The following is a 25614-nucleotide window of genomic DNA, read 5'->3' as shown; positions in this document are numbered from 1 at the left end:
GCAGGGAGTGGCGTCTTGAGCTTTTTTTCTTGGCCAAGCCCCTTTCCCCCTTTTCTGAGAGTTGAATTTCCATTCCTTTTTGCGGCATTGCAGGAGGAAACAGCACCTCTGTATGCAGTGTTCTGGGCACCTGTTGGGTCATTGACCCATTGTTGGGTCATTAACACTCGTGTTAAATATAGTAGCTAAGGTGCTTCCCTGAATTGCAGGGGTGGGATGAATAACGCCTGCTGAGGCCTGTCCTGCCTCCCCTTAACCCAGTTAAAGACTTATTTATAGGGAGCTACTCTGGAACTGGACCACAACATCTGTAAGTAATGATGTCATGTGGCATTATGGTACCTCATGGTAATGACGCTATACTACGTCTGTCTTTTCTAAAGAGGAAGTGCAGAGCAGGAGGATGAGTTGCTTCATCTCTCGGTTGCATTCTTTAGAAACTTTAGTAATAGTCAGTATATTAACCACGGTTGAAATGGGAGACCCGCCACTCATACCACAGGGAATGACAAATCCTGGGCATCAGGTTGCCACAGAGCCCTAGTATCTTCAGCAGGGGCAATTCTCAGTGGTTGGATCCAGCCAGATTTTTCACATGGAGAAGAGAGGAAGGGAATCCCCTTTGAGCACCAAAAAGGCTGTCTGTAGGATCGTGGGCCCTGTGTGAATAAAAACCATGGGGGGGGGGGCGCTGTAATAAGGGGTATTAGTTAAGATGGGGCAATAAAGCTGGCTGGATCCAGTCTAAAACGTAATAATTTTGCATCAGAATGTTTTGTTGTATGACATAAAAATAAATGTGCGTGAAGTTCTTACCATTGCTGGTTTATGTGCATGCTTAACTTTGCATCATTCAGTGGTGAGGGATGATTATATTATTAGCTCGTTGGTCTCTATACTGGATCCAGGCTTCAGTTAGATGGAATTTCTTGAAACAGTAATGAAATTATGAGAAATGGAAGTCGTTTAGGCCATAGTTAGAGGGTTAGCTTTTTGTTGTGGCGATGACAGCCGAGGTTATCCTTGTATTTATTTACCAGGCTTTTGCCATATCTTTTATAAAATCATGAGACGCATGAAGAGGTTAGGAGGTTTAGGTTTTGTGGCAGCAACAATTGGAACTTTTGGTCATTAGAATACGAAACCCTGAAGGTTGAAAAATGAGCCACCCGGCTCCTAAATTTTTAGGATGCCTCCTTAAAGCCGAAGAAAGTTTGTCAAAGCCTGTTACTAAATTTTCATTCCAGGTACAGGAAGACATCTGACATCTAAGAGCTCTCTTAAAATGCTTAAGTCTCCTGATGTGTCTGAAGCTGGAGATAGAGGTCCAGGTTGGCAGTTGCCCGTTGCAAGTGAATTCAGTAGCAGTACAAGAGCCTATTGAGAATTAAGACAGAAAAGCTGAAGAATGTTCAGTATAATTTTCTTATTGGGCACAAGATACACAGTTAGGCATGTCTTCTAGCCTAGGTGTGGTGTTTAAAGCATACTGTTGCTCATGTCCATTCAAACAGACCTTGCCCGAAGTAAAAGTAAATGGAAATATCTTCTGTGTAGTGCTGCAATGTAGTACGCGTATCTGTAGGGACCCTTTCCAAATCAGCACTGTACTGTACTGCCCTAATGATACCTGAGAAGTGATAAGCAAGGTGGCTTAAGAGTATGAGCCACCCAACCTCTGATTCACATCTCACCTGGGCAGGCTACTGCCACTCCTGTGTAATATAGGGTGAGGAGAAGAATAGTCGTTCGGATCTACTTTTTATAGGGGTAATTGGAACAACATGATGTTTGGCAGTTGAACATATACAGATAAAGTGTCTATATCTTTCTTTCACTTTTAAGCATGACTAAAATGGAACCCAAGGAAGGGATGGGTTTATTCAGAGAGAAGTAGGCGTAATGGCCCCTCTTGAGTTCTGTGGTCCAAACTGAACTGATTGAAGCTAGAAAACTCATTATGTTTGGGATGGGAGGAAAAATGGTTTCACCAAAGGTGGGGAGAAATCGTTTTTTTCCCAGAGGACTGAATGGCTGACATTCACTTGTGTGGGTGAAGGCCTATTTCCACTGCCATGGAAAGCTTTCACTGGAAGCATTTCTATGCTGTGTATTCATGTTTGGAGTTAAATCCCTCTCTTATGTAGCTTAAATGATAGCACAAAAATGTTTACTTTACAATATTTACTTTATTCCATCTTTCTCAAATTTGGTCCACAGTCGCTCACAGTAAATGCCTTCAAAGCCCAACATTTTAAAGGCTGATATTAAAAATAAAATCATAGCAGTAATCAAACAGCAAAAGGCAGCTTCATGGATTCAGCCAAATGCTTGGGGAGAGAGAACCTCTTTGTGAACTTTCCTAACTTGCTGGCAGATCATACCACAAGATCAGGATAATAATTGTAAAAGGCCACGTTGTGCCAAAGAGAAGCGAACATATTTAACGAATTAGACAGTAAGCAAGAACTGATTGGAGGAATGGTAATTTGGGCACTGGGACCTAAAGGTCTGTAAAACTGCAAAACACTATCTTGTCTCCAGATGAACTTGAGCTGGAGGTCATACAAAAGTATCTTGAAAACAACAGCAGAGGAGCCGAGTTCTAAGATGGTGTTGCTGGAACATTTGCCTGGGCCAAAAGAAAGTTGAGACAGAGCTGTTTTAAGAGATGGTGTCAGTTATCTGAAACATCACATTCAAAGCTCTCTTTTTCTCTTTAAGAAACCTTGCTGTTCTCTGGTACCTCCCATGCTTGCTGTCTTGAAATTAAGGTAAAGGTAAATGTGCAAGCACTGAGTCATTACTGACCCATGGGGGGATGTTGCATCACAATGTGTTCTCGGCAGACTTTTGTTATGGGGTGGTTTGCATTGCCTTCCCCAGTCATCTACACTTTACCACCAGGAAGCTGGGTACTCATTTTATCGACCTCAGAAGGATAGGAGGCTGAGTCAACCTTGAGCCAGCTATGTGAACCCGGCTTCCGCCAGGATCGAACTCAGGTCGTGAGCAGAGCTTGGGCTGCAGTGCTGCAGCTTACCACTCTGCGCCACAGGGCTCTTGTCTTGAAATTAACTCCTGGAGTAATGCTGTTATTGTCCTGTTAATGAATGTTTTGTTCATCTGCAAAATCAAAAAGAGTCCAGTAGCACCTTTAAGACTAACCAATTTTATTTTAGCATAAGCTTTCGAGAATCAAGTTCTCTTCGTCAGATGCCTGATACAGAGACTGGACAAACACAGAAGAGCAGAGGGAAGAGGCAATTAGGGGGGGAGGGGGAGGGAGCAATCAAAACATTCCTTTGCTAGTATATGTAAACATCTCCTTTTGGTGTGTGTATCAGTTGGCTTCAAAGGAGTTTGCCCTGTTAGTTTGTAGAAGCCAAACAGCTAGACCATCCAATTCCAATGCAGTATGGGCCTTCGATAACCACAGCTCTCCCTGCCAGATGCATCTGACAAAGAGATCTGTGGTTCCCGAAAGCCCACGCCAGGTACCACTGAGCTCCCCCAGACCCCACCTCTGTAAAGGAAATCTGTTACCTGTGGTAATGTGATAACCATTCATAGTCCCTATTCAGTCCCAGCTTGACAGAGTCAAATTTGCATTTTGTTTTTGAAAGGTTTCTGTTGAACTACAGTGACCTTTAAGTCTTTGATGGAATGTCCTGGTAGGTTGAAGTGTTCTCCCACTGGTTTCTGGACGTTTCCATTTCTAATGTCAGGCCTCATTCAGATCTAGGCATGCTCTTGAGAAGCCTTGTTTTTAGTCAATATCAGCAATTGTTCTCCCATGATAGTAGGTCTGGGACATGCATTACCTTGATGTTGTCCCATGATGCCTTGCAATTTTCAACATTCAGAATAAGGGACTTCTTGCTGTGACCATGTGCCCAGCATCAGTAATGTCGGGTGCATTTGAATGGAATTTTATGTTGCCAATTTTGGATTTAAAAAAAAAACCCTCAGTTTGTGTGTATGAACATTCAGATAAGCTGTTGTGCCTAAGCTTGCTTGTTCATAGGCTTGAACTGGCAAATCTGTTACCAGTATCACCACAGATAACAAATGTCTACCAGCCCGCGCACCTCACCTTAAAGCCAAAACATAAATACTAGCAAATGTTGCCTACCTGCAATGCTGCTTTCCCACCATACTTGCATATTGTATAAAACATAGATTGTCGGGAGTAAATCTGGACTGAATCAGTATCTTTCATTGCAGTCTCAGTAAACGAGATATGCAAGCACTACATACATAAGCACACAATCATACTAAAAGGAGAACAGAGAAGAATCACAGGCAAAGAGGTAGGACAGCATGAAGATTTGTGTGCATGATCACAGGCACATTCAAGTATCTGTTAAACACATCTGTCACAACTGGTTATGCCCTTGGTCTTCCATGGTTTCTTCTCAGGGTTATATGTGAGCTATCCAAAGCACTGTTCTATAAGGTTATGTTCATAATCGGGGCTTTTTTTCTGGGAAAAGAGGTGGTGGAACTCAGTGGGTTGCCAGCACAGGGGGCAACTCCTGGCAGGAGGTGGTGCCCCAGGTAGCACATGCGCACACACAAAGTGCGCACACACTTCCAGGACCGCGCAATGATGTCACTTTGGGTCAGCTGGAACAAGGGGGGAGTTTTTTAAAGTTTAAATCGCCCTCAGTGAAAATGGTCACATGGCCGGTGGCCCCGCCCCCTGATCTCCAGACAGAGGGGAGCTTTAATTACCCTCTGTGCCGCGGCACGGAGGGCGATCTAAACTCCCTCTGTCTGGAGATAAGGGGCGGAGCCACCGGCTATGTGACCATTTTAAAGAGGTGCTGGAACTTCGTTCCACCACGTTCCAGCTGAAAAAAAGGCCCTATAGTGGTCGTATTGGAGATCTCATTTCAGTGCAGGGCTTTTTTTCAGCTGGAACGTGGTGGAATGGAGTTCCGGCACCTCTTGAAAATGGTCGCATGGCTGGTGGCCCCGCCCCCTGATCTCCAGATAGAGGGGAGCTTAGATTGCCTTCCATGCTATGGCGCGCTGTGGCAATCTAAACTCCCCTCTGTCTGGAGATCAAAGGGTGGGGCCACCAGCCATGTGACCATTTTCGCAGAGGGCGATTTAAACTTTAAAAAACTCCCCCATTGTTCCAGCTGGTCCAAAGTAATGTCATTGTGCGGTCCTGAGTTCCACCACCTCTTTTCCCAGGAAAAAACCCCCTGTTTCAGTGTATTGGTATGGACTGGTGACCCAGTTCTAAAACAGCCTCCTTTATTGAGCCCCAGTTATTTCAGTATAATTTGCTTCCATGTGAGCTTGCTTTGGGTGACCAGTACTTCCTGTGTCCAGATGTTCTGCTGCTCTGTGGAAGCTGAGACAGCTCTGTGTAACTGTAGGTATTCTGGTTCGATGTTGACACGGGAGGTATTGCTGATCATCTCAATAACTTGGTGAATGTATTACCTATTTGAATTCAGCAGGTTGCCTCTTCAGCTTTACTCTAAATATAAAATAGGCAGAGGCGCGTTGTTAAAGCGATTCAGCCAGAGAAGGATCTGTCCCCAGATAATGTTCTGTGCTGTGCGTTCTGGGGAGTTCCCGGCATGCGTCAGTCATCAGGGAATACTTGGTGCTGTACAGATTTGAACAAATAATAATAATAATGTTCCATTAAGTGGCAGCTGACTTAATGACAACCTCTCCTAGGGTTTTCAAGGCAAGAGATGAGCAGAGGTGGTTTACCAGAGCATGATTAAAAGTCTCTCCATCATGAAAAGGGGCAGCCGGTTAATGGGGAGAGGAAGCTGAGGTCTTGAAAAGACGGTGTCGCCGGGCAGGAGGGGCTCTTGTCCTGCTGCCTCCGCTCTTTGGAGAGCTCCGCAGAAAGGGACTCGCAGCTACTCATCCCCCCCAATGATATTAGTCAGGGGCAATAGAAGCTTTTTCTTTTGTTCGTTTTCTCAGGTAAAGACACTTTTCCAAATTGCAGCATTTTTGCTGAAAACAAACACGTTTTATTTAAATTGTTTTTAGGCTTTCCTTTCCCTCTAGATGGGTAACACAACAAAAAATGAAAACTAAATACATGCACAGTGCCAGCTATACATCTGATATATGCCCTAGGTCAGTATCTTAGCCACAAACACTGCTTTAACCCCAAGAACTAACTCAGCCTGCCCCTAAAGCTCTCTTGAAAGATTTATCTTCGTAAAGAAGTTCCTCAGGGTGGACTGTTTCCTCGCATCTTTCAGGAAGCTCTTCCAAAAGAAGTGGGGTAGCAAATAACAACAACAACAACATTCGGTTTATATACCGCCCTTCAGGACAACTTAACACCCACTCAGAGCAGTTTACAAAGTATGTTGTTATTATGCCCACAACAATCACCCTGCGAGGTGGGTAGGGCTGAGAGAGCTCTGAGAGAGAGCTGTGACTAACCCAAGATCACCCAGCTGGCTTCAAGTGGAGGAGTGGGGAATCAAACCCGGTTCTCCAGATTAGAGTCCTGCGCTCTTAACCACGACACCAAACAGAGAGTACTTGGGCCCAGGCAGTGGGCCAAACTGTCTGCCGGGATGAACTAGAAGAGGGGAGATTCCCCTAATAACTCCCGTCCCAATTTTGTGCCACAGTATCCTCTTCCAAAGCATACTGCTAGTGGTAGCCTAGACTGTCCTGTCAGATCGTGGTAATGATGTCTATGACGAGTCCTGTGATGGGTCTGATTTCACTGGGGAAGAAGTATTCATGACTGAATACTCACCTTTCCTGCCAAAAGCCCTTCATGCTCTTCAGCTAGGTCAACGTCCTCTTTAGCCCGAGGACTTCCAAAAAGGCTCCCTTAAGGAAGCAAGTGTATCATTCCTTGCTTTGCAGCACAGTAGCTGGGCTCTTATCTGCATCTTTGGCCTCAGCCTCTTCACTGTGTGCCATATGAATTCAATTTGAGCTCTTGAGAATTGTGTCACTGCCTGGCTTCATTTCTTGCCCTGAGATTGGGTCTTGGTGCATCCTTTGCAATTAGTGGGATCTTGGAAAATGATGCCTATTAAAATATGATGGTTAGGTGAGGAATCCAACCTACAGAAAAAGGACTCCAATGAAGACCAGGGTTGCAGATGCAGGCAATGGCAAACCACCTCTGTTAGCCTCTTGCCATGAAAACCCCACCAGGGGGTCGCCGTAAGTCAGCTATGACTTGAGGGCACTCTCCACCACCACACAGAAAAGACAAAGGGCTTGTTTACTTTAAATTTGGGCCTGATGGGGCCTATTCAGATGTGCTTTAGGTGTGATCTGGTGATATTGTGAGACAGGCTGAAGCCTCTGATCAAGAGGCTAGAGTTAGAAAGTAGTTGTTTATCACTCGCTGTTGATCAGTGAATGGGCTTGAACTGAGAGAGTAGTGGTGGTGTTACTTCTGTTTGGGGGGCTTCTCAAACTGGAGTTTGAAAACTGAGTCTGACTGGTATGTGTTCTTGTTATCTCATTCTGCTGCATTTGAGAGGCACATTTTGCCAGTCAGTATTAACATTATTTATACCTAATGGGGCCCTGACCTGGATAGCCCAGGTAAGCCCAGTCTCAGAAGCTAAGCAGGATCAGCCTTGGTTAGTAATTGGATAGGAGATAGCTAACAAAGACCAGGGTTGCAGAGGCAGGCAATGGCAAACCACCTCTGGTTGTCTCTTGCCATGAAAACCCCACCAGGGGTAACCATAACTCAGCTGTGACTCAACAGCACTCTCCACCACCTCGTGTCATAGAAGAGAGTCTCAAGTTCTGCTGATTGCTTCTCTAAAGAACACTAGTCTACCTGCTGTGGGTAAGTTAGAGTAGAAACTAAGGAAGCAGTGAATGACCTGAAGCTTGTGGAAATGCTCAAAAATACTGGAACTTTACCCATGAGAAGTGAGGCTACATGTGGTCCTCCCCCCCCCCCCCCCGCCGCATTATCAAACCCAAGCAGCTGTGACATGGCTGGATAAAGTAGCATAAGCCCCAGGACACAGTGCAGGAGTCTCTAAGTTTATTTAAAACATCTTGAGCACAGGGAAGGTTTGATGGCATTGGGTTCCCAGTATCTAGCCTCATACGTTTCTCAGTTTTAATGTGTGTTGCTTATATAGGTACATGGCAGAGAGAGCCATGGCCAGACCAAAGTGCCTTGCCACTTGCATCTGTGTTGCGTGCTTATTTTGGAGCATAGTTTTAGTATTTTGGTGCAGACAGCATATGCTCATAATAAAGAGGCCATGTATACACTTTTGTACTGTATCTCCCTAGTTCTAGGTTTATTCAATTAAGATTTCAGCAAAGTCTACTGTCCCCAGCCCAACTGACAATCCCTTGCATCAGAGCCAAGCTACAAGTGATGCCTGACACAGGTTGGACACTTGTCAGCTTCCCTCAAGTTTGGATGGGAAATGTAGGCGATCCTGGTCTTGCAGCTGTAATGGAGAGCCAAGCTGTAAAACCAGGACGCCTACATTTCCCATCAAAACTTGAGGGAAGCTGACAAGTGTCCAACCTGTGTAAGGCGTCACTTGTAGCTTGGCTCTCAGTACAGGTTTCTGGCATGCTGTGGCTGATATTTGGCACTTAGGAATGCTGAAGAATGTTCAGAGTTGGAGAGTAGCTAATTGGTTTGCAGATGGTAATGATCAGTAGCTAATTCTTACCTGCAAACCGTGGTGGTCATACAGAGTTGTGTTATTTGGATGTTTATGGAAGAAGATTACAAGAGAGAAATTCTCTCCCAGTTCTCTCAAACATAGACATTGTATCCAGAGCTGCTGATTATACTTCTAGTATTTTCAGAATCACACAACTGGAAGGGGCCATACAGACCTTCTAGTCCAACCCGCTGTCCAATGCAGGATGAGCCTAAAGCATCCCTGACAAATATTCATCCAGCCTCTTCTTGAAAACTGCCAGTGAAGGGGAGCTCACCACCTCCCTAGGCAGCTGACTCCACCTTTGAATTACTTTCAAATCAAGGCAAGCTAATTGAGGACTTTTCCTTTTGTATTTGATTGAAGTGAAACATCTTAATATTTATACTTTTTTTGAAAAAAAATGAATGAATGTTCGCATGATGTGATTTTGGGTGGTCAGATTTTGTTGGTCTTCCATTTAATACTCAGGCCACCGTTCTAGTATTTTAGCTACAATAAAAATACGGTACTGGTGAGCCTGTTGGGTGCATGTTTTCTTGTATAACTTTCCACAACTTACATTGCCCTGCTAGAAATCTATTTTCAAAACAAAAACTCTTGTTTTTTAGGTTTTCCTCTTTCTCACTTCCAATCTAACACGCATAAAAAAGAAAGGCTTGGGTGGGCAGGAAGTAGCTAGGTAACAGGTAAGGCAGCTTCTCTGGTTCTCAGTACCACTTTGGCTTCCAGGGGCTCTGCATGAAAAAAAGAAAGTAAATAAAGACTACTTTGAACATGGTAAATGATCGATGAAAGCTTGCTCTAGGAGCAAAGTCCTAATACATTGTATATGGTCTTGATAAAATTTGCACGGGGCAAAGATCTCTGGGAGCCAGGATAGTGGTTAGAGTGTTGCCTAGGATCTGGGAGACCCGGGTTCAAATCTCCATTCTGCCCTGAAAACTTCCTGAGCGACCTTGGGCCAACGTAACCCATAACAACAGAGTGGTTGTTACGAGATAAAATGGAGGAGGGGAGAACAGTGTTGTAAGCCACTTTGGGTCCCTGCTGTGGAGTAAATTGGGCTGTAAATAAATCTTCTGCAACAGAACTTCCTGCCTGCTTTGAGGCAAGGCTCAAAGGCAAGTCTGAAAGCACCTCAATCAGTACAGGCTTGTGTCAAGCCAACTAGCTTGGCAATCTGTGACATCTAAGGATCTGCACCACCCGGAACCTTTTGTAAGCCGGAGGAGAGGTAACTACCTGCATGCTGCAAAGGAGGAATGAAAATAGTTTGTAGGCAGGCTAGATGATACTTTTTGGTTTTGTAACATTGCAGCTTGTTGAATGGCAATAACATGGCTAGTGAATCCATCGGTTTTGTTTCTTGCAAGGATCCTGCAAAGTGATATTCTCTCTTTAGAGATGATCTAGGTTTAAGTAGCTGGTTTGTGTAAGGTTCCACCCCCCCCCCCAATGGATTTTATACCATCTATTGGGCCAGGATCGACGGCAGGTCCACGTGGGAACCCTCTCTGTGCTTGTTTGAGCGGGGGGTTGGCCCACAGTTACCTTCACAAGTTTGGGATTATGTGATTTAGTAGCATGCCTCTGGGCTTGTGCCAAGTGCCTTTTGCTTGCCCCTGAATAGCTATAGGCACCCCCCCATACATGTGGGATTTGGTGGGGAAGGGCTCAGATTAAGAAGCTGTAGCTTTTAAAGGATTTCAGCCCCCAAATCTCCTTATAAATGAGCAGCCATAGTTTGAAGGTTATGCTCAGCTGAATCAGCGTGTTGGCCGGAGAAGGAAGGATTTTTTTCCCTTCTCTCAACCAACAGAGTCTCAGGACTCTGTTCACTAGAACGCTACTTTATTAAATATTCTAAAACAACATTAAATCTTAAGTACTTGATTGACTTTAAATACTTTTCAGTCTTCATCACTAGAACGCAGTTTCAGGTGGGCAGTTGTGTTGGGTCTGAAGTTGAAGCGTAAGATTTGAGTCCATGAGCATCTTAGAGACCAACAAGATTTCTAGGGTGGAAAATCATAGGGCTGGATGGGCCCCAAGGGTCATTTAGTCCAACCACCTGGACACTGTAGGATATTCACAGTTACCCACCCACCCTCCCCCACTCCTACTCTCCCAGTGACTCCGGCTTAATACCCAGAAGACGGTTAAAAAATCTTCAGGATCCCTGGCCAGACTGCCCTGGGTGCATAAGAAGGGACCACCAGAGCCGAGTATTGGGTGTCAACTTTCAAGAGTCAAAGTTCCCATCGTCAGATACATGCCTGACATCAAATGAGACTGCATCTGATTGAGTTTTAACTATTGAAAGCATATGCCCTGGAAATCTTGTTGTTCTTTAAGATGCTACTGGACTTGAATCACTAGAAGTTGTAGCCCATAATGCCACTTAGAGCTGGCGGAGGGCAGGACAGTTCTTGGCTGCCATAGCTGTATATTTGTAACTTAGTCCATAGACACCTGATGCGGTCAGGTAGGCTCCCAGCCACCTGGCTTTCTGTAAAATAAGTAAAACTGAATTATTCAGGAGGGCTTTTTTGCACAGGTAATTAGGACTGTATTGTGATGAAATGATTTAGAAAGATGCTTTGGCAAGTCAGTGACTGGACTGTATTGTTTGTTGCACGAAGTACGATGCTGCCGTGTAATTTTTTTCATCATTCAGGGTGTCATGTTAATGCTTTAAGCTTTGTTTTAGCTCTGTTTTCAGATTTCTGTTAATCCAAACCTTGTGTTGTTTGTTGGATGTTCTATCCTGTTGATTGTTTTTGACACACACTGTGTAATCCACCTTGAGTCTCAGGTAGGAAGGTAGTCCATAAATGAAAAATATACTTGCCAGGCCTTTGGTAACCAATTAAATCAAACAAGTTATACATGGTTACAGTCCAGTATGTAAAACAGCAGGGTGAGACCCAAAGGCTCTGCAGTCTCCTAAATTCATGTTTATTCATAAGTCCTACTGAATTCACTGAGACTAATTCACATATAAATGACTGCATCTTTGACTGCCCCCCCACCCACCCCCCCGGCTTGTGTGTCTAATCTCCTCGCCCATTAATTTTGTTTCACCCGTTCCGTATTTATTTTTCGTCTTCTCACCTTTCCCCTCCTAAAGTCTGATCTTGTGCATTGTTACCTGGATGTAAATTCTGTTCACTGGGACTTGCATTCAGGTCACAGTGTTTAGGATCTCAGCTTTAATTTTGTGGTTTTACTTATGCCTTCCTGCTCCATCTTTCTTTAGGCTGCCTCTCAGTTTCTGCTTCTAGTGCAAGCCCACGCTCACCTGGCATGCTCTTTTTTACTGTATCAGGTAGGTATCCATGTCGGTTTGCAGCAGAACAGTAAGATTCAAGTCCAGTGGCATCTTAATGGCCACTAAGATTTCCAGGGTGTGAGCTTTTGAGTGTCAAGGCACCCTTTGTCGTATGAAGCTTTGGCTCTCAAAAGCTTATACTGTGAAGTACCCTGGAAATCTTGTTAGCCTTGAAGCTGCTACTGAACTTGGATCTTGTTCTTTGTGCTGTGGTTATCTCACACCAAGGAAAATCACTCTTTGGTTAAATAATCACCCCAGTTCCTGCTGTAGCTCTGGCTGGACCTCTCCTTTTCTTGACCAGAAGTTATGATCTCTGGCTGCCTTTTCCAGCTGTCTGGTTGCTCTTGTCTGTGGCTGAAGGGAATTAAACAGGAACCTTTGACTTCATGCCTTGAAAACCAGAGAGGAATATTGACCCCCAAAGCTCTAGTTTTTAAATTTGGTGTGTGTGTGTGTGTGTGTGCTGACTTTAGGCAATAAGTGGTCAAAGACATTCCTATGATAACTGGAGTGTTCTGAGTGAAGGCAGCCCCAGGGCATGAATGACGGGGAAGGGTAGGGATGGGAGACACGGCAGGGCAATGGCTGCCAAAAATGGCACAGCTGCCAGTCAAGCCCCTAGCCCCAGCTTGTGGCTGCTTGCTGACTTGAGGCAATACCTGCAAAAGGTATTGGGGAGCGTACTGATGCGGCTAAAACAGGATGACACAATTGAAACTGAAACTAAGTTTTGTAATTGGGGCAAGTATACTTCTTGGAACCTAGTGACTGCTTGGCCAGATGACAGCTTATTGCCTCAGCTGTACGAGATCAGTGATTAAAAATTTCTAATGGGTGTTTAAAGAAGTTACATTTTACATTTTTGAGGCTTAGCATCGCCTGCTATTAAAATGCTTGATTATGGGATTAAAGCTGCAATTAAATACTCACTTGTGTGGCTAGATAAACTATGTGCTTGCTGTATCTGTATGTATTTATTTTTAAGCCTGTTCAATATTTTTAATATTCGCTGCCTTGGGGACCTTAAGTTGGGTGGATAGGTGACTTAGACATGTTTTAAATAAGCAAATTCTTGCCCTTGAGCTACTTTACACATGTATTTATGGGAGATGGGCATTGAATTCAAGAACATCCCTTACTTTACTTTACTTGATTTGGTATTTAGCCCTCCCTCCCCACAAGTGGGCTCAGGACGGAGTACAGCATTCATAAAATACATAATTATATAAATACAATTAAAATCATATCATAAAATCATAACTCAGATGGCCTATTGCACATTCCTGCCCTCATATACAAAGAGGGAGACATCCTGTTGGCATGGCTACTAACCGCTTCCAGGGGAGCTGTCCTGAAGGGCTGGTGGTCCAAAGGTGTGGTTGGAAGGCAACCCTGATGCAGCAACTCTGCCAAACTTATACTGGACCAAATCTGAAGGGAAGACTATCCAGGAGCTCTTGGTTTGCTGAACTCTTAGGACTAGAACAGGCTGTTTTCTCTCCCCTTTGGAACATTCCTAATTTCATCAGGCTGTGTTTTAAGAGAGGCTTTTTTTCATTGCTTTGATTAATTTACAAAATACTTTATAAATATTTTCCTGCTTACACAGGGAATTCTCTCCCCAACCCCCACGCACACGCCTTCTCTGTGAGTGAATTGTGGCTATTGGCACAGGGAAAGGCCAATTTACTATAAATATACTGATATGTTTGTAAATGGTTGTAATTCTATTCTGTAGGAAATTGGCATTAATTGCTTCCTTTCTGTGGTATCTGTGAAGAACAGAATGTACAAAGCAGGTAAAAAGGCGTATTGCTCTGATTTCGACTGGTATAAGAGTGCTCAAGCATTTCTGTTTCACAGACCTCTATCAGCAGAGGGGAAAAGGAGATTGAATTTCAGATACACACAGAGAGAGAAGGCAAAGTGACTGAATTCGGATTGCTGATAATGGACTGCTTAGAAAGCTGAAAACTGTCTTAAGTGCTTGGCATGTGCAAAAAGCTTTCATGGCACATTTCGGTTAAATGCCAGCATTTCAAACTTTTGTGTAGGCACATGTATGCAACTTCTGGGATCCAAATTTCAAAAAAAATGATGAATGAAAACCCTAGCTTGCTTCTTTCTGTGACACCTACAGGCTTTGAGGTCTTCATGGGAGACCCTTCTTATGGTTCTGTCTGATCTAAGGTCTGAGTGGCAATGCCACTCCGTGGGGCTCCTTCCAAGGGAGGTTTGCTTGGCTGACTCTTTCTTGATTCTTGGGATGTTTTAAAATGTCCAGGAAAGGCTTTTGGCCCGATAAAGCAGTGGTTGCCTGCTGGTCTTAAAACTGACCAAATACTGGTTCTTGTTGGTTCTGTCTTCGTTTACGACTTCTGCCTTGATTATTATCTTTAATGTATATGAATCATTGTGAGAGCCACTTGAGCTCAACAGGAAGATGTTGCATACTTGAACTGATAAAGTACGGGCTTGGTTAGTATGCTAGGTTGCTTTCACCATGTATGCCTGTATGGCAATTTGTTCTGGGTGCTGTAATCTGTTCTGGTAGAGCAGAATGGTCTTCATGTCAATGTAACAACACTTACGTCCTTCAGAAACAAAATAATTTCTTGTCTGCTCTAAAGTGCACTTGTAGTAGCTTATGCACATTAAAAAGATTGTGGATAGATGGGTACACCCAGCTGACGTTGCGGAGCAGAAGTTTCATATTTCCCTTTCCTGAAAGCCACCATATTTTTGTTCCTGGGTATCAGCTGATCTCCTAGGTTTTGGAGGTTCACGGCTTCTGGATACAGGCCTGGAGCTCAGAAGTCTTGCTGTATTGAGGGGAGGCAAAATTTCCCCGTCGTTGGCCCCTCGGAACAGAAATTCATTATGGCCCTGCAACTTGTTATGGCTTGTACGTGTTGATAGATCCATCCTCCCATGTCTAATCTCATTTTAAAGCCACCTGTGTTGCTGGCTATCACTATATTTTGGACGGTGAATTCTAGGACAGATGCCTGATGTATAGAAATATTGGTTTTTCCTGTGTGAACTATACACTGATATTCAGTGAGTCACTGCCCAGTTCTAGAGATCTGGAGAAGGCAGGAAATGCTTTCTCTGCTTCCTTCACACCATGCTTAGTTTTATAAACGTTTATCATGCCCTGACCAGATGTCCCAGGCTAGCCCAATCATGTCAGATCTCAGACGTTAAGCAGGGTTTGCCCTGGATTGGATGAGAGACCCTTTCTTCTAACACCTTGATTGTACTTGATTGTCCTTTTTCTATGGCTTTCCCAGCTCTGTATTCCTTTTTGAGATAAGAACAGTGCACAGTATTCCAAACGACTAGATAGATTTTTATATAAAAGCTTTACCATTCCAGCTATTTTATTTTCAGTTTCTTTTCTTTCCTAATAAATCTATGCCCAAGACAATGATATGGAGTGCATGCAGGGTAAGAAAATGGCTGATACACTGAATACACGGCACATATGATATGCTTGTGATTTCTTTAACCATCAAGTCACAGGTGACTTATGGCGACCCTGTGAAGTTTTCTAGGCAAGAGAGGAACAAAGGTGGCTTGTCATCACCTGCCTCTGCTTAGCAACCCTAGACTTCCTTGGTGGTCTCCCATCCAAGCACAAACCAGGGCTGACCCTGCTTAGCTTCTAAGTTCTGTTGAGATAGGCTAGCCTGGATCAACCAGGTCAGGGCATTTGTGAAATACTCCTGGAAATACAAAGGGAAAACTGTGTTTCTGTGGGTCTTTTCTTTGTTAACGTCATCTTTTGTTAATACAAGCCACATCTCCTTTTTCAGTAATGTGGGGATGACGTTTCTTCTAATGCATAACTGCTTTACAGCATTATTGTAGCATGAGTGGAAATCTCTTCTCCTGGGAAGCACTTACAGAAATTGCTTATTGCTAGTAACGTTCCTAGGCATTGCAGTTGCCGCAGCTCACAGGGCTTTTGAACAAGTAGGATAAATCCTACAAAATGCAAGCTTCATAAGCAACAGGAAACAGATGGAGAAATCTCTTCTTGTTTTTTTTATAAAAGTAACACAAAAAACAGGAAAAGATGACCTGTAACTAAGCAGAGAAACTTAAAAGACGCCCAGGGGAATGGCACAGTTCTTCCTCTTGAGATGATTATATAAAGGAGTACATAAACAGAACTTCTTATTAACAGCAGAGGAGGGCAAGCTTGAGTGAAGAAAGGTAAGGTCTGGTAGTCGTAGGAAGTAAAAAGGCAAAAGAGCACGTGAAGCTTTCTAATTCTGTCTCTGGATGTCCTGGGTCCGCCTGCTTTCTGAATCACTGACGGGGGCTACTGATATGCTGGAGGCTGGTATTCCTTAAAGGCAATGGTCCCTTCAAGTTTCATTTCTATATCTCACTCTCCAAATCAGTGCAGGATGCACAAGAGATTGTGGGTTGCTTCCTGACAGCTGTGGCCAAATGGCTGAAAGCAAACAAATGGAAACTGAACCCAGACAAAATGGAAGTGATGCTGATTGGGAAGGCAGAGATCTCGAAGGACAGTATGCTCCCCACTTTCGGTGGAGTTTGTCAGACCCTTGCAGACACAGTTAAAGAGTCTAGAGGTTATACTGGACCCAGTGTTACCGTTAGAAACGCAAGTTAAGGCAGCTGCAAAAATTTCTTTGTGCGAACTCAGTCTAGCCCGGAGGATGGCCTCCTAACTCGACACGGCTGACCTGGCCACCTGCCATGGTAACATGGAGGCGCGACTACTGTAATGCACTGCGCATAGGTCTCCCCTCTAAATTATTATCGGGATCTAAGAGGAACATGCATGTCACTCCCGTTCTCCAGTCACTCCGTTGGCTACCTATCAATTACTGAGCTCAGTTCAGGGTTTGGGATATCAGGTATAAAGCTCTTTATGGCCTTGGTCTGACGTATCGACGGATCCACCTCTCTTCCTTTGTTCCACCTTGGCAGCCTTGCTTATTTGAACAGGCCCTTCTGCAGGTGCCACCTTGCATATCGGCAAAACGATCAGCTGCCTGTCCAGCTGCCTGTGGTGGCCCCCACCTTATGGAACGGCCTACCTGAAGAGGTAAGGAAAGGTCTCACTCTCCTGGCTTTCTGCAAACAGTGCAAAACTGAATTATTCAAGAGGGCTTTTTTACTCAGATAAGAGGGCTGTAGTATAAGGAAGTGGTCTCAGAGAGATGCCTCAGTAAAGGGAAAGGGACTATAGACTTTACTATCATGGGCTGTTGCTGTAAGCATGGTCTTGTTGGGTAGTTTCTATGTTTAGTATGTCAGTCTTAGAATGGCTTATGCTCTGTTTCAGCATTTCTTCAACTCTGTAATTGGATTTCTGCCGGTTTTAAATCTTTGCACGCTTGCATTTATATGTTTATTGAAATGTCTTTAAAATTGACTATACTGACTCACACTGTATAATCCGCCTTGATTCTCAGGAGAAAGGCGGACTTTAAATAACGTATATTTAAAATAATAAAAATTAGAGTTTAAATACTACAGTATGAGTCAATCTATTCACAGAACTTTTCCTAAAACTTTTTGAATAGATTCCACTAGTTCTTGGATAAGGCACCTAATCTTATGTGGTTCTAGAAGCTTCTATATAGATTATTTAGATTCATCTTTATGTCCATTTTGTGCTCAGTCTAGAAGATAACTGTCAGAGATTCTTAATTTTGGTGTTGGATTTGTCTCCAGAGTAAACATGCTTTTTAACAGCATTAAAAAAATAGTATAGAGAGATGAGGGGAAAAAAACCCAGACCTCAATCCTGTTGTTCCTTTGGAAATAAATGCACACAGAATCATCCCCTGTAAAAGAGCAAAGTTTCAAGGACTTCAATGAATAGAAGATTGGTGGTAGTGGAGTTAGTGGTGCCAGCTAGTGCCTTGCACCTCTGGAAACGTTGTGGGCCAGGCAAGGGGTAGATTTGATGTCAGTGTGTCAGCTGACACTCTGAAAACTCTGTGGTATTTGCATAAAGTTTCTAGAGCCTCAGCTGACACTGTGTTTGGGTTTTCACCCAAACAGGATGTTGACACATCGCACAGCATCACTTCTGCCCTCCACTGTTTCCCCACTGTCCTCAGAAGCAAGGGCAGGTGGGATGGCCGAGAGGTGGGTGAGAGCCCACCCCAAGTAAGCAAATGGCATGCCTAGGTGGAATAGATCTGGACAAGGAGGAGTCTGGACATAAATATGGAAAAGGCAGGATGGTCAGTAGAAACCAAAGAGAAGGTGTTGGGCAGCCTCTTCCAGAAATCCGGAGACCTTTCTGTGTGCAGCTGTCATTGATCTGAGATCTGCCATATCATTATGTCACTAGGAAGGGGAAGCAGAGTTGACAACTTCGGTTGTGTCTTGGTTTGATAAAGATCCCCACACAAAAACCATTCCTTTCCCCCACCAAATGGTGTTGCATTCCTGACTCCAGCTGCTTGTAGAATGATGACTGCGGGAGGGGGTGTGTGAGCAAAAGGCCGCAGATCTAAGGGTGTAACGGAAGCCAGGCCCCCATGGCGGGAGACCCTGGGAAATAACTTCCTGCCTTTCCCCAGACTTGCCCCTGCAGAGGCTCCAGCACAGAGCTCACTGCCAAGTGGCAGTCGTTGTTTCACAGCAGTTGGGGCAGGGGATAGGCAGTAAGGGGGCACCTGGAGACACATCAGCGAGTGCCATGGTGCCTATGAACAAGACACTGGGGAACAAATCCCCATGTGTACTTCGAAGGTTCTGCCTAGGAACAGTCTGCGAGCTAGTGCTGGTGGTCAGCGGTCACACTAGTGTTGGAAAGTATGTCTCTGTTTGGTATATGTCAGATACTCATAACTTTGAAAATTATGTTCTGGTTACAGGACATCATAAGAGCACAGATTCATTTGTATGAATGTTGATCCTGGTGGAACATTGGATGGAATTTCTCTATAGATTCTTGTGCCTGGCAGCTTTCCCTGGGGCTTGGGGTAGAATGTCCAAGCTCCTGAATATCATTCACGGTTTACATTTGCATATATTCGATATGCCTTCCCGAGAAACGTTTATCCAGCACCATCTTTGAACGCAAAGTCGAAACTCCCCCTTTCCTCAAGCCAGGCATTGAATGGTGGATTTGCTGTTCACCTTGTCCTGTTGCTGCTATTACCTGCTAGTTTTATTTATGATATCTCTAATTACTGCTGTTATCTCTTGTTTTCATGGTCTGTAGAATCTTATCTTAATCTGCATTTCTTTAATATTGTAAGCTCCCTTGAAGTACGTATGTTCAGTTGAACACGGTCACGTGAGTTGCTAAATTGGAAATGACACAATCTTCTCTACCCCACCCCCATTCTGGTGGGGATTACTTTCCACGTCCTCACTTTGAGCGACTGTCTTAGTTTATTCCTCAGCATACAAAGTATATTGTCATGTTGTGATTTCAGCGCTGTTGCTGGTTTTGCAAAATTGTGATGATTTCGCTGGCTGTTCTATAGAACAGCCGTTTTGCAGTTTATCATATCGACGCTCGTCTTCATTTCGGTGTTAGTTCAAAATGAGACTTAAAATGGTGGGCCTCTTATTGTTTTTGCTTGTTAATGATGTAATCGTTTCCTATGCAAGAACAAATGTATCAAAACAATAACTTGGCTGGGTAAACAAAAGTACTCTTCCTGAAACTGTTAATACTTTGAATAATGCTCAAAGGATTCTAGGAAGAAGAGGCATAGTTGGGGGTTTGTTTAGAAGTGCGGTCATCCATGGAACTAGAAATTAATGCTTGTTGATTACGCATGACTAAAGAAAACAGACCCAAGTGAAACATGATTGTTGTGCTTCTCCTTTTTCTTAGGAAACACTTCGCATTCTACATGAACTACGAAAATCCTCCACCTTATCCTGGCCCGGGCCCAACTGCCCCCTACCCACCATATACCCACCAGCCTGGTGGGCCCCCAGGTCCCGGCCCTTACCCTGGCTACCCCCCGGGACCCACTGGGCCATATCCTGCGGGGCCATATCCAGCAGGGGAGCCAGGCTACCAAGGATACCCACAGTATGGATGGCAGAATGCTCCTCCACCTCCTGGGCCAGTCTATGCAGATGGACCTAAAAACACAGGTAATGTGTGCAACGTGCCTCAGATTGTGCGGGCTTCGTGCTTTTATTTATTTGTTGCATAATCGGTATACTTATGACCCTCAGAAGAAGGGACTGTTAGCAATACCACATTGGGAGGGTACGACTTGGCGTCCCTGGGCTCATATCCATCTCGCCAGTTTTCTGCTCCAGGAGTAGGCAGGATTTCTATGATAAAATGGATTGCTCAGTCCACTATTGGCTGTAGTTGCAGGACTGGCTTTTCATGTTTGGCCTGTCCTTGCTGTTTTTTGTTTTGTTTTGCTATAAAACGTTGCCATTCCTGCCACTTATGACCAGATGTTCCACATGTTCCTAAATTCCAGATCCTTGTATAGAAGGGTAATCTCAGCACCTGTCTGAGCAAATTTTAACCTTTATTCTGGCAGATGCACACTTGGGGTAGATTGTGGCATAGCCTGAATTAAAACAGATTCGTACACAACAGACTGCTGATGCCAGAGTCCTGCCAGCCACCAGGGAGTGGGGCTGGTGGGAGGGAGGTGAGGCAGACTCACCTCTATGGAGAACTGCAGCATGTTGTTCACGGCCTGCATTGAGGGAATTCTGAGCTCTGGGAGGTGGGCAGCAAGTGCTGCTACCCAGATTTGAAAAGAACAGGAAGGAACAAAAATTTGCCCTGATAGAAAGAGCCTTTGAGGCAGCAGCTGCCACCCCTTTGCTTGCCCCCTCCTTCCGATCATTTCTCATCCCTGTCAGTCTAAGCTGGTAAGCCAGGGGCTCACAGTTATTCCCTTTCTGGTGGTACCGCCTGCATGAAAAAGCATTTGATAAACTGTGAGCCAGGAGCATTCAAAAATGAAAGGAAGAGGAGGTGAAAAGTTGGTGAGCCTTCAGTACAGGAGACGTGGTGTTGCCAGCCTCCAGGTGGTGAAGAAACCACACAATACCAGGACACCACTATAACGAATGTACATATATTCCTGTCCACATGTAAAAGTGCAAAGTGCAAAGTGCGATGTGTTCAAATATATACAATACAGAAATACACAGTATAATCATATACAGCACATATGTTGTTCAAACAAGTCTTTACAGTCCGTACAGTTCCTTGCTTTCATTTAAAGTGCAACATGCAAAAAATTTTTTAAAATGGAAGCCCATGGAGAGAATCGTGGAAGATGTAATCACATTCCCAGTCCCAAAATTCAAGATTTATCCAACAACGCCGACGGGGATGTGCAGGCAATTGTCATTAACCCGTTTCGTGAGAGAACTCACTTCATCTTGGGCATACAAAAATTCAGACTGGATACAAGAAAATTGCAAGAACCAAACTCATTCTCTGAGGGCTTGAGAAGAAGGTGGTGTTAACGGACTCAGTTTTTTGTATGCCTTTTCTCAACCTTTTCTCAAAAAGCGTTTACTCATTCCAGATGTCTGTATATCTGGAAGGGTGTGAAGGCTTTCTCAGCTTTTCCAGTGGTAAAACTGGCAAATTTGAGGAGCACTGAAAAAAAACTCTTATAACTATAGACATGTAGAACACTTCCAAGAATTTTTTTTGTTTAAGTGTAAATAATGTCAACGACAAATATGCCGTAGTATGTTCAGTGATAATACATTATTAAAGAGTTCAGTATTTTCATTGTTATAATACTTTAGTTTCCAGACCTGCTAGTAAGCTTGTTTACTGTGACTGAGTATGTTTGTGTCCAAATAATATACTTTTGTTTGCCACAGAATGTTTTCTACCTTCAACTTTCCACCCTGTCTCTCAGATGGCAAAAATTACACACACGTGAGCGTATGGTAGCGTAGGGTGCAGCAGTTGGCAGCTCTTAAGCACTGGGTATACTTCATTTTCTGTATGAAAAACTGCAAGATGATATTTATACTCTTAAAACCCATAAATGTGCCAAATAGTACAACTTTATATAAGTTATAAATAATGTATTTTATGTTGGTCAGTTAAGTAATGCAGATATTTTTTTCTCCACAGTTGCATTGGGGGTGTGTGTGTGTGTGTGTGTGCATGTGCGCGCGTGTTTTTTTCACACTATTGTTTGGAGCTGCGGGAGACCAGGTATAGGAGATGTTAGTGAAGAGAATTTAATTAAAGGTAGAAGCAGTACTGTGTTTTCCCTTTTTAGTGATGGAAAATATCGAACAAAGTGTAAAGTCAGGATTGCATATTCTGCGCTTGTAAAAAAATCTAATTACAGATGTTGCATTCCGTGGTCTACATAAATTGAGCAAACCTTATGCCATTATTCTACAGCATATTATGGATTTTATTCTGTTTCTGTTGATCATGGGAAAGAGCAAGGAGCTCCCCAGGGCATGCTCAGACCACTAGAAATGCTCCTCAGTGACTCTTCTTTCTTCTAAGATTTTGCCAGGGTTTGACACAACCACTCCTGGAAAGCCACTATTCAGGAATGTTTGAATAAATTAAAAAAAAAACTGAGGAGGAAGCTAAACAGAAGGCAATGTCCTGTAGGATTGTGACATTGCTCAGTCCTGCTTATGTTTGCCACAGTCCTTCCTGTTCAGGTTACTTCAGTGTTTATAAAGACTAACTTGGCCACCTGGTGCGTCTCCACCAGTTGGCCCAAGCTTCATTCATCTGTAGGACACCTGCAAACTTCATTGTATTCCCAAGCAGGTGAAAACCCCTTTTTATTTACACTCCTTGGAAGAAATAAGTTATGTGTAGTCAAACAGTGTTCATTTGCCATAGAAATTATTTAAGCTGTCTCTTTTGGGGCTTGGGAATCTCTTAAGGCATGATTTGAACCTGGGCTTCAACTTCAGCAAGTTTTGGCCTGTTTCTGTCCAATTATGCATTCAATAAGTAGATCCCCAATTGCTCAAATCCAGGAATTCCAAGGCGTTCCATATTTCTGTTACCTGAGAAACCAAAAGAATTGCAGAGTAGGTGAGAAAAAATTAGCTGCAAGTTTTTCAATAGGTAATTGTGCAACCCAGGGCTTTTTTTCTGGGAAAAGAGGTGGTGGAACTCAGTGGGTTGCCCTCATAGAAAATGGTCACATGGCTGGTGGCCCCGCCCCCTGATCTCCAGACAGAGGGGAGTTGAGATGGCCCTCGGAGGGCAATCTCAACTCCCCTCTGTCTGGAGATCAGGGGGCGGGGCCACCAGCCATGTGACCATTTTCAAGAGGTTCCGGAACTCCGTTCCCCCGCGTTCCCCCTGAAAAAAAGCCCTGGTGCAACCTAATTTGTGCAGCGAGGCTCATCTGTTTACGTGTGTCCCGCCTCAATTTGGGAAGGGGAAAGTAAGAGAAAGAAGGGGGTGGCTGTAGCAGAATGTGAGGTGGTTGGACTGCAGATAAGCATTCTTCTGGTTCAACTCCCACTACTGCCGTGAGTTCTGCAGGTGGGCGTGGTTCAGGTACTCTGCTCAGCCGCAGCTGAATTGTGAAGATAATAAGAACACTGACCTTGTTCACTGCTCTGCGTGGGGTACCTCCAGAGTCACTGATGGCTGTTCTCAGTTCCAGTGACTGGCAAGCTGTTAAGGCCTCTAGACTAGCCATGCCTAATCAAAATGCTGCAGCCTTGGCCCTTGTTTGCCCAGCAGAGCAGTAACTTACGTCCACCATTCAAGCTTCAGTTTATGGAGCTTCTATTGGCTGAAGTTCAAGTTTCTGAGCTACACAGTCTGTGGTCCCTCCAGGTCCAGGCTTGGGTGTTGCTGCCTGTGGCATTGGCCTTCTCCTAGTATGTTTGCTGTCAGAGTAATAACTGGATTGTGGAATTCTCACTCAGGGATTAAGCAGAGTTTCCCACCGTTTAACAGGTTCAGGAGCAAAGATCTGTGGGATTTGCTCATTGTCACTGGTGGTTGGTGTGAGAATCTGGAGTTTTTCATCATGAGTACAACGGCTAAGATGAGGCAGGCTGAAACTGAGCATCTTATAAAGAAGTTCATTTACTTGGATATGTTCCCCAATGAGGATCCAAAGCAGTTTACACCCTCTTCCAGGTTAGGCTGGAAGTGTGTGATGGGCCAACAGGTCATTGTGGCAATCACGCCCCCCCCCCCCCAAAGTCCCGCCTCTCCTCCAGGGCTCTGAACCAGTCTTTGTGATTTTGTCCTCATGCAAATCCAGGTGATTGTCCATCAGAACCCCTGTCACTTTAAAAGTGGGGAGAAACTTTGTTCCCCCAGACAGGGAATTTGAAGCCCTGGATAGGAGTGTCAGCTTAGCCAGAATTTTTATTTGGGTAGCCTTAGTGAAAGAAGTTTAGTTTTAGGAGATAAGTAAGCACCCTGGTAAAAGCCAGAAGTGCCATATCTGTCTGGGCAGTTTCTGTAAACCAGAGACTGAGAGGTGGAAAGGGTAAACCTACACCTTCGAGATAACCTGTCTGGAGAGAGAGAGAATCAGATCTCCCCCTCAGTGTGTTGAAACTGAACCTCAGTTAACATACACAAACGTGTTAACTCCCGTTAGCAAAATTTATAATCTCCGGGAAGTGAAGTTGAAAGCCAGTTAAACATTCTCTACTGAAGTATTCCTCACAAAACCTTTACCGTGTCACACACGTTATTTTCTGTAAATCTTTGTTCATCACCATCTACGTCTTGTCTGTCCGGTAAAAATAGCTATGAAAAGGGATTTATGCTTACTTCACACTTAATCGCATTATTTTGGTAGGATCCCAAATGAGAGCCCTTTGGGGAGCACAAAGTTTACACGCTACCACCCAGTTGAAGTTAATCAAAGCTTGCCCCTCTCTTTACAGATTGCGGGTGGCTAGACCAGAGAGTGTGGGAGTGAAAGAGCCTTGTGCGACCCTCTAACCACTACACCACACTGAACTGTGGGCAGTCTCTTTTGTTGTGGAAATTATGTCTGTCTTAGGTTAAGATAGTAGACATCTTATATGCGTATAACTCTTGCAGTACAGCTAAATAAAAAATAGAGACGGATTTTCTGAGGAGCATTTGGCGTTAATAGTTAACCAAGGAACTGGGTACAAGTAGAAAACAAATGCATATAACCAAGATAAAGGGCTCTGCAGAAAGACAAAGGTAACATATTTGCTTTAAAAATAAAGCTGTGCGTATTATTTGTACTGTGCAGACTGGTACTTGGTGTGTCTACGCCCACTGATGGCGAAGCAAGGTTCCCTTTGGCCCGTAGCTGATTAGATAAGGAACTTCCAAGGTTGGGCTTCAGGTGGGACTTTTTATGAAAGGTCCTAGATGGCTGGCTTCTCAAGGCCACGTGGCGTGCAAGTGTTCAGTTTTTTTAGATTCCTCTGTCCATGAAGACTAGACCAACTTTAGGTGTTTTTTTTTTCCAGATAGTTTGCTTTTTAGAGTGTTTAGCGTTTGGTTTCTAGGAACAGTTGAAGACCTAGATGGCTTATGAATTTCAGTTGTCAGGATTGTTTGGGAGGGGGCATATATGTTGCCGTAACTGATATTCTGTTCTTCCGAGAAGAATGCTTCCTGCCTCTCCTGGTATAGCTGCT

At 44.0% G+C, this 25614-nt stretch overlaps 1 protein-coding gene across 4 annotated transcripts in view; it reads left to right on the top strand.

Moving 5' to 3' along the window:
* CYSTM1 (cysteine rich transmembrane module containing 1) overlaps positions 1 to 25614 on the top strand; it is a 59251-nt gene that overhangs the window by 9983 nt on the left and 23654 nt on the right. For all 4 annotated transcript variants that reach the window (XM_054985802.1, XM_054985801.1, XM_054985800.1 and 1 more), the window contains exon 2: positions 19859 to 20127. In XM_054985802.1, coding sequence (XP_054841777.1) covers positions 19878 to 20127 — 250 coding nt within the window. In that variant the 5' untranslated portion in view covers positions 19859 to 19877. The remainder of the gene's footprint in view (positions 1 to 19858; positions 20128 to 25614) is intronic.

This window comes from Eublepharis macularius, chromosome 7 (assembly GCF_028583425.1).
Source record: "Eublepharis macularius isolate TG4126 chromosome 7, MPM_Emac_v1.0, whole genome shotgun sequence".
In the NCBI taxonomy this organism is placed as follows: domain Eukaryota; kingdom Metazoa; phylum Chordata; class Lepidosauria; order Squamata; family Eublepharidae; genus Eublepharis; species Eublepharis macularius.
This window is presented reverse-complemented; position numbering and strand designations above follow the sequence as displayed.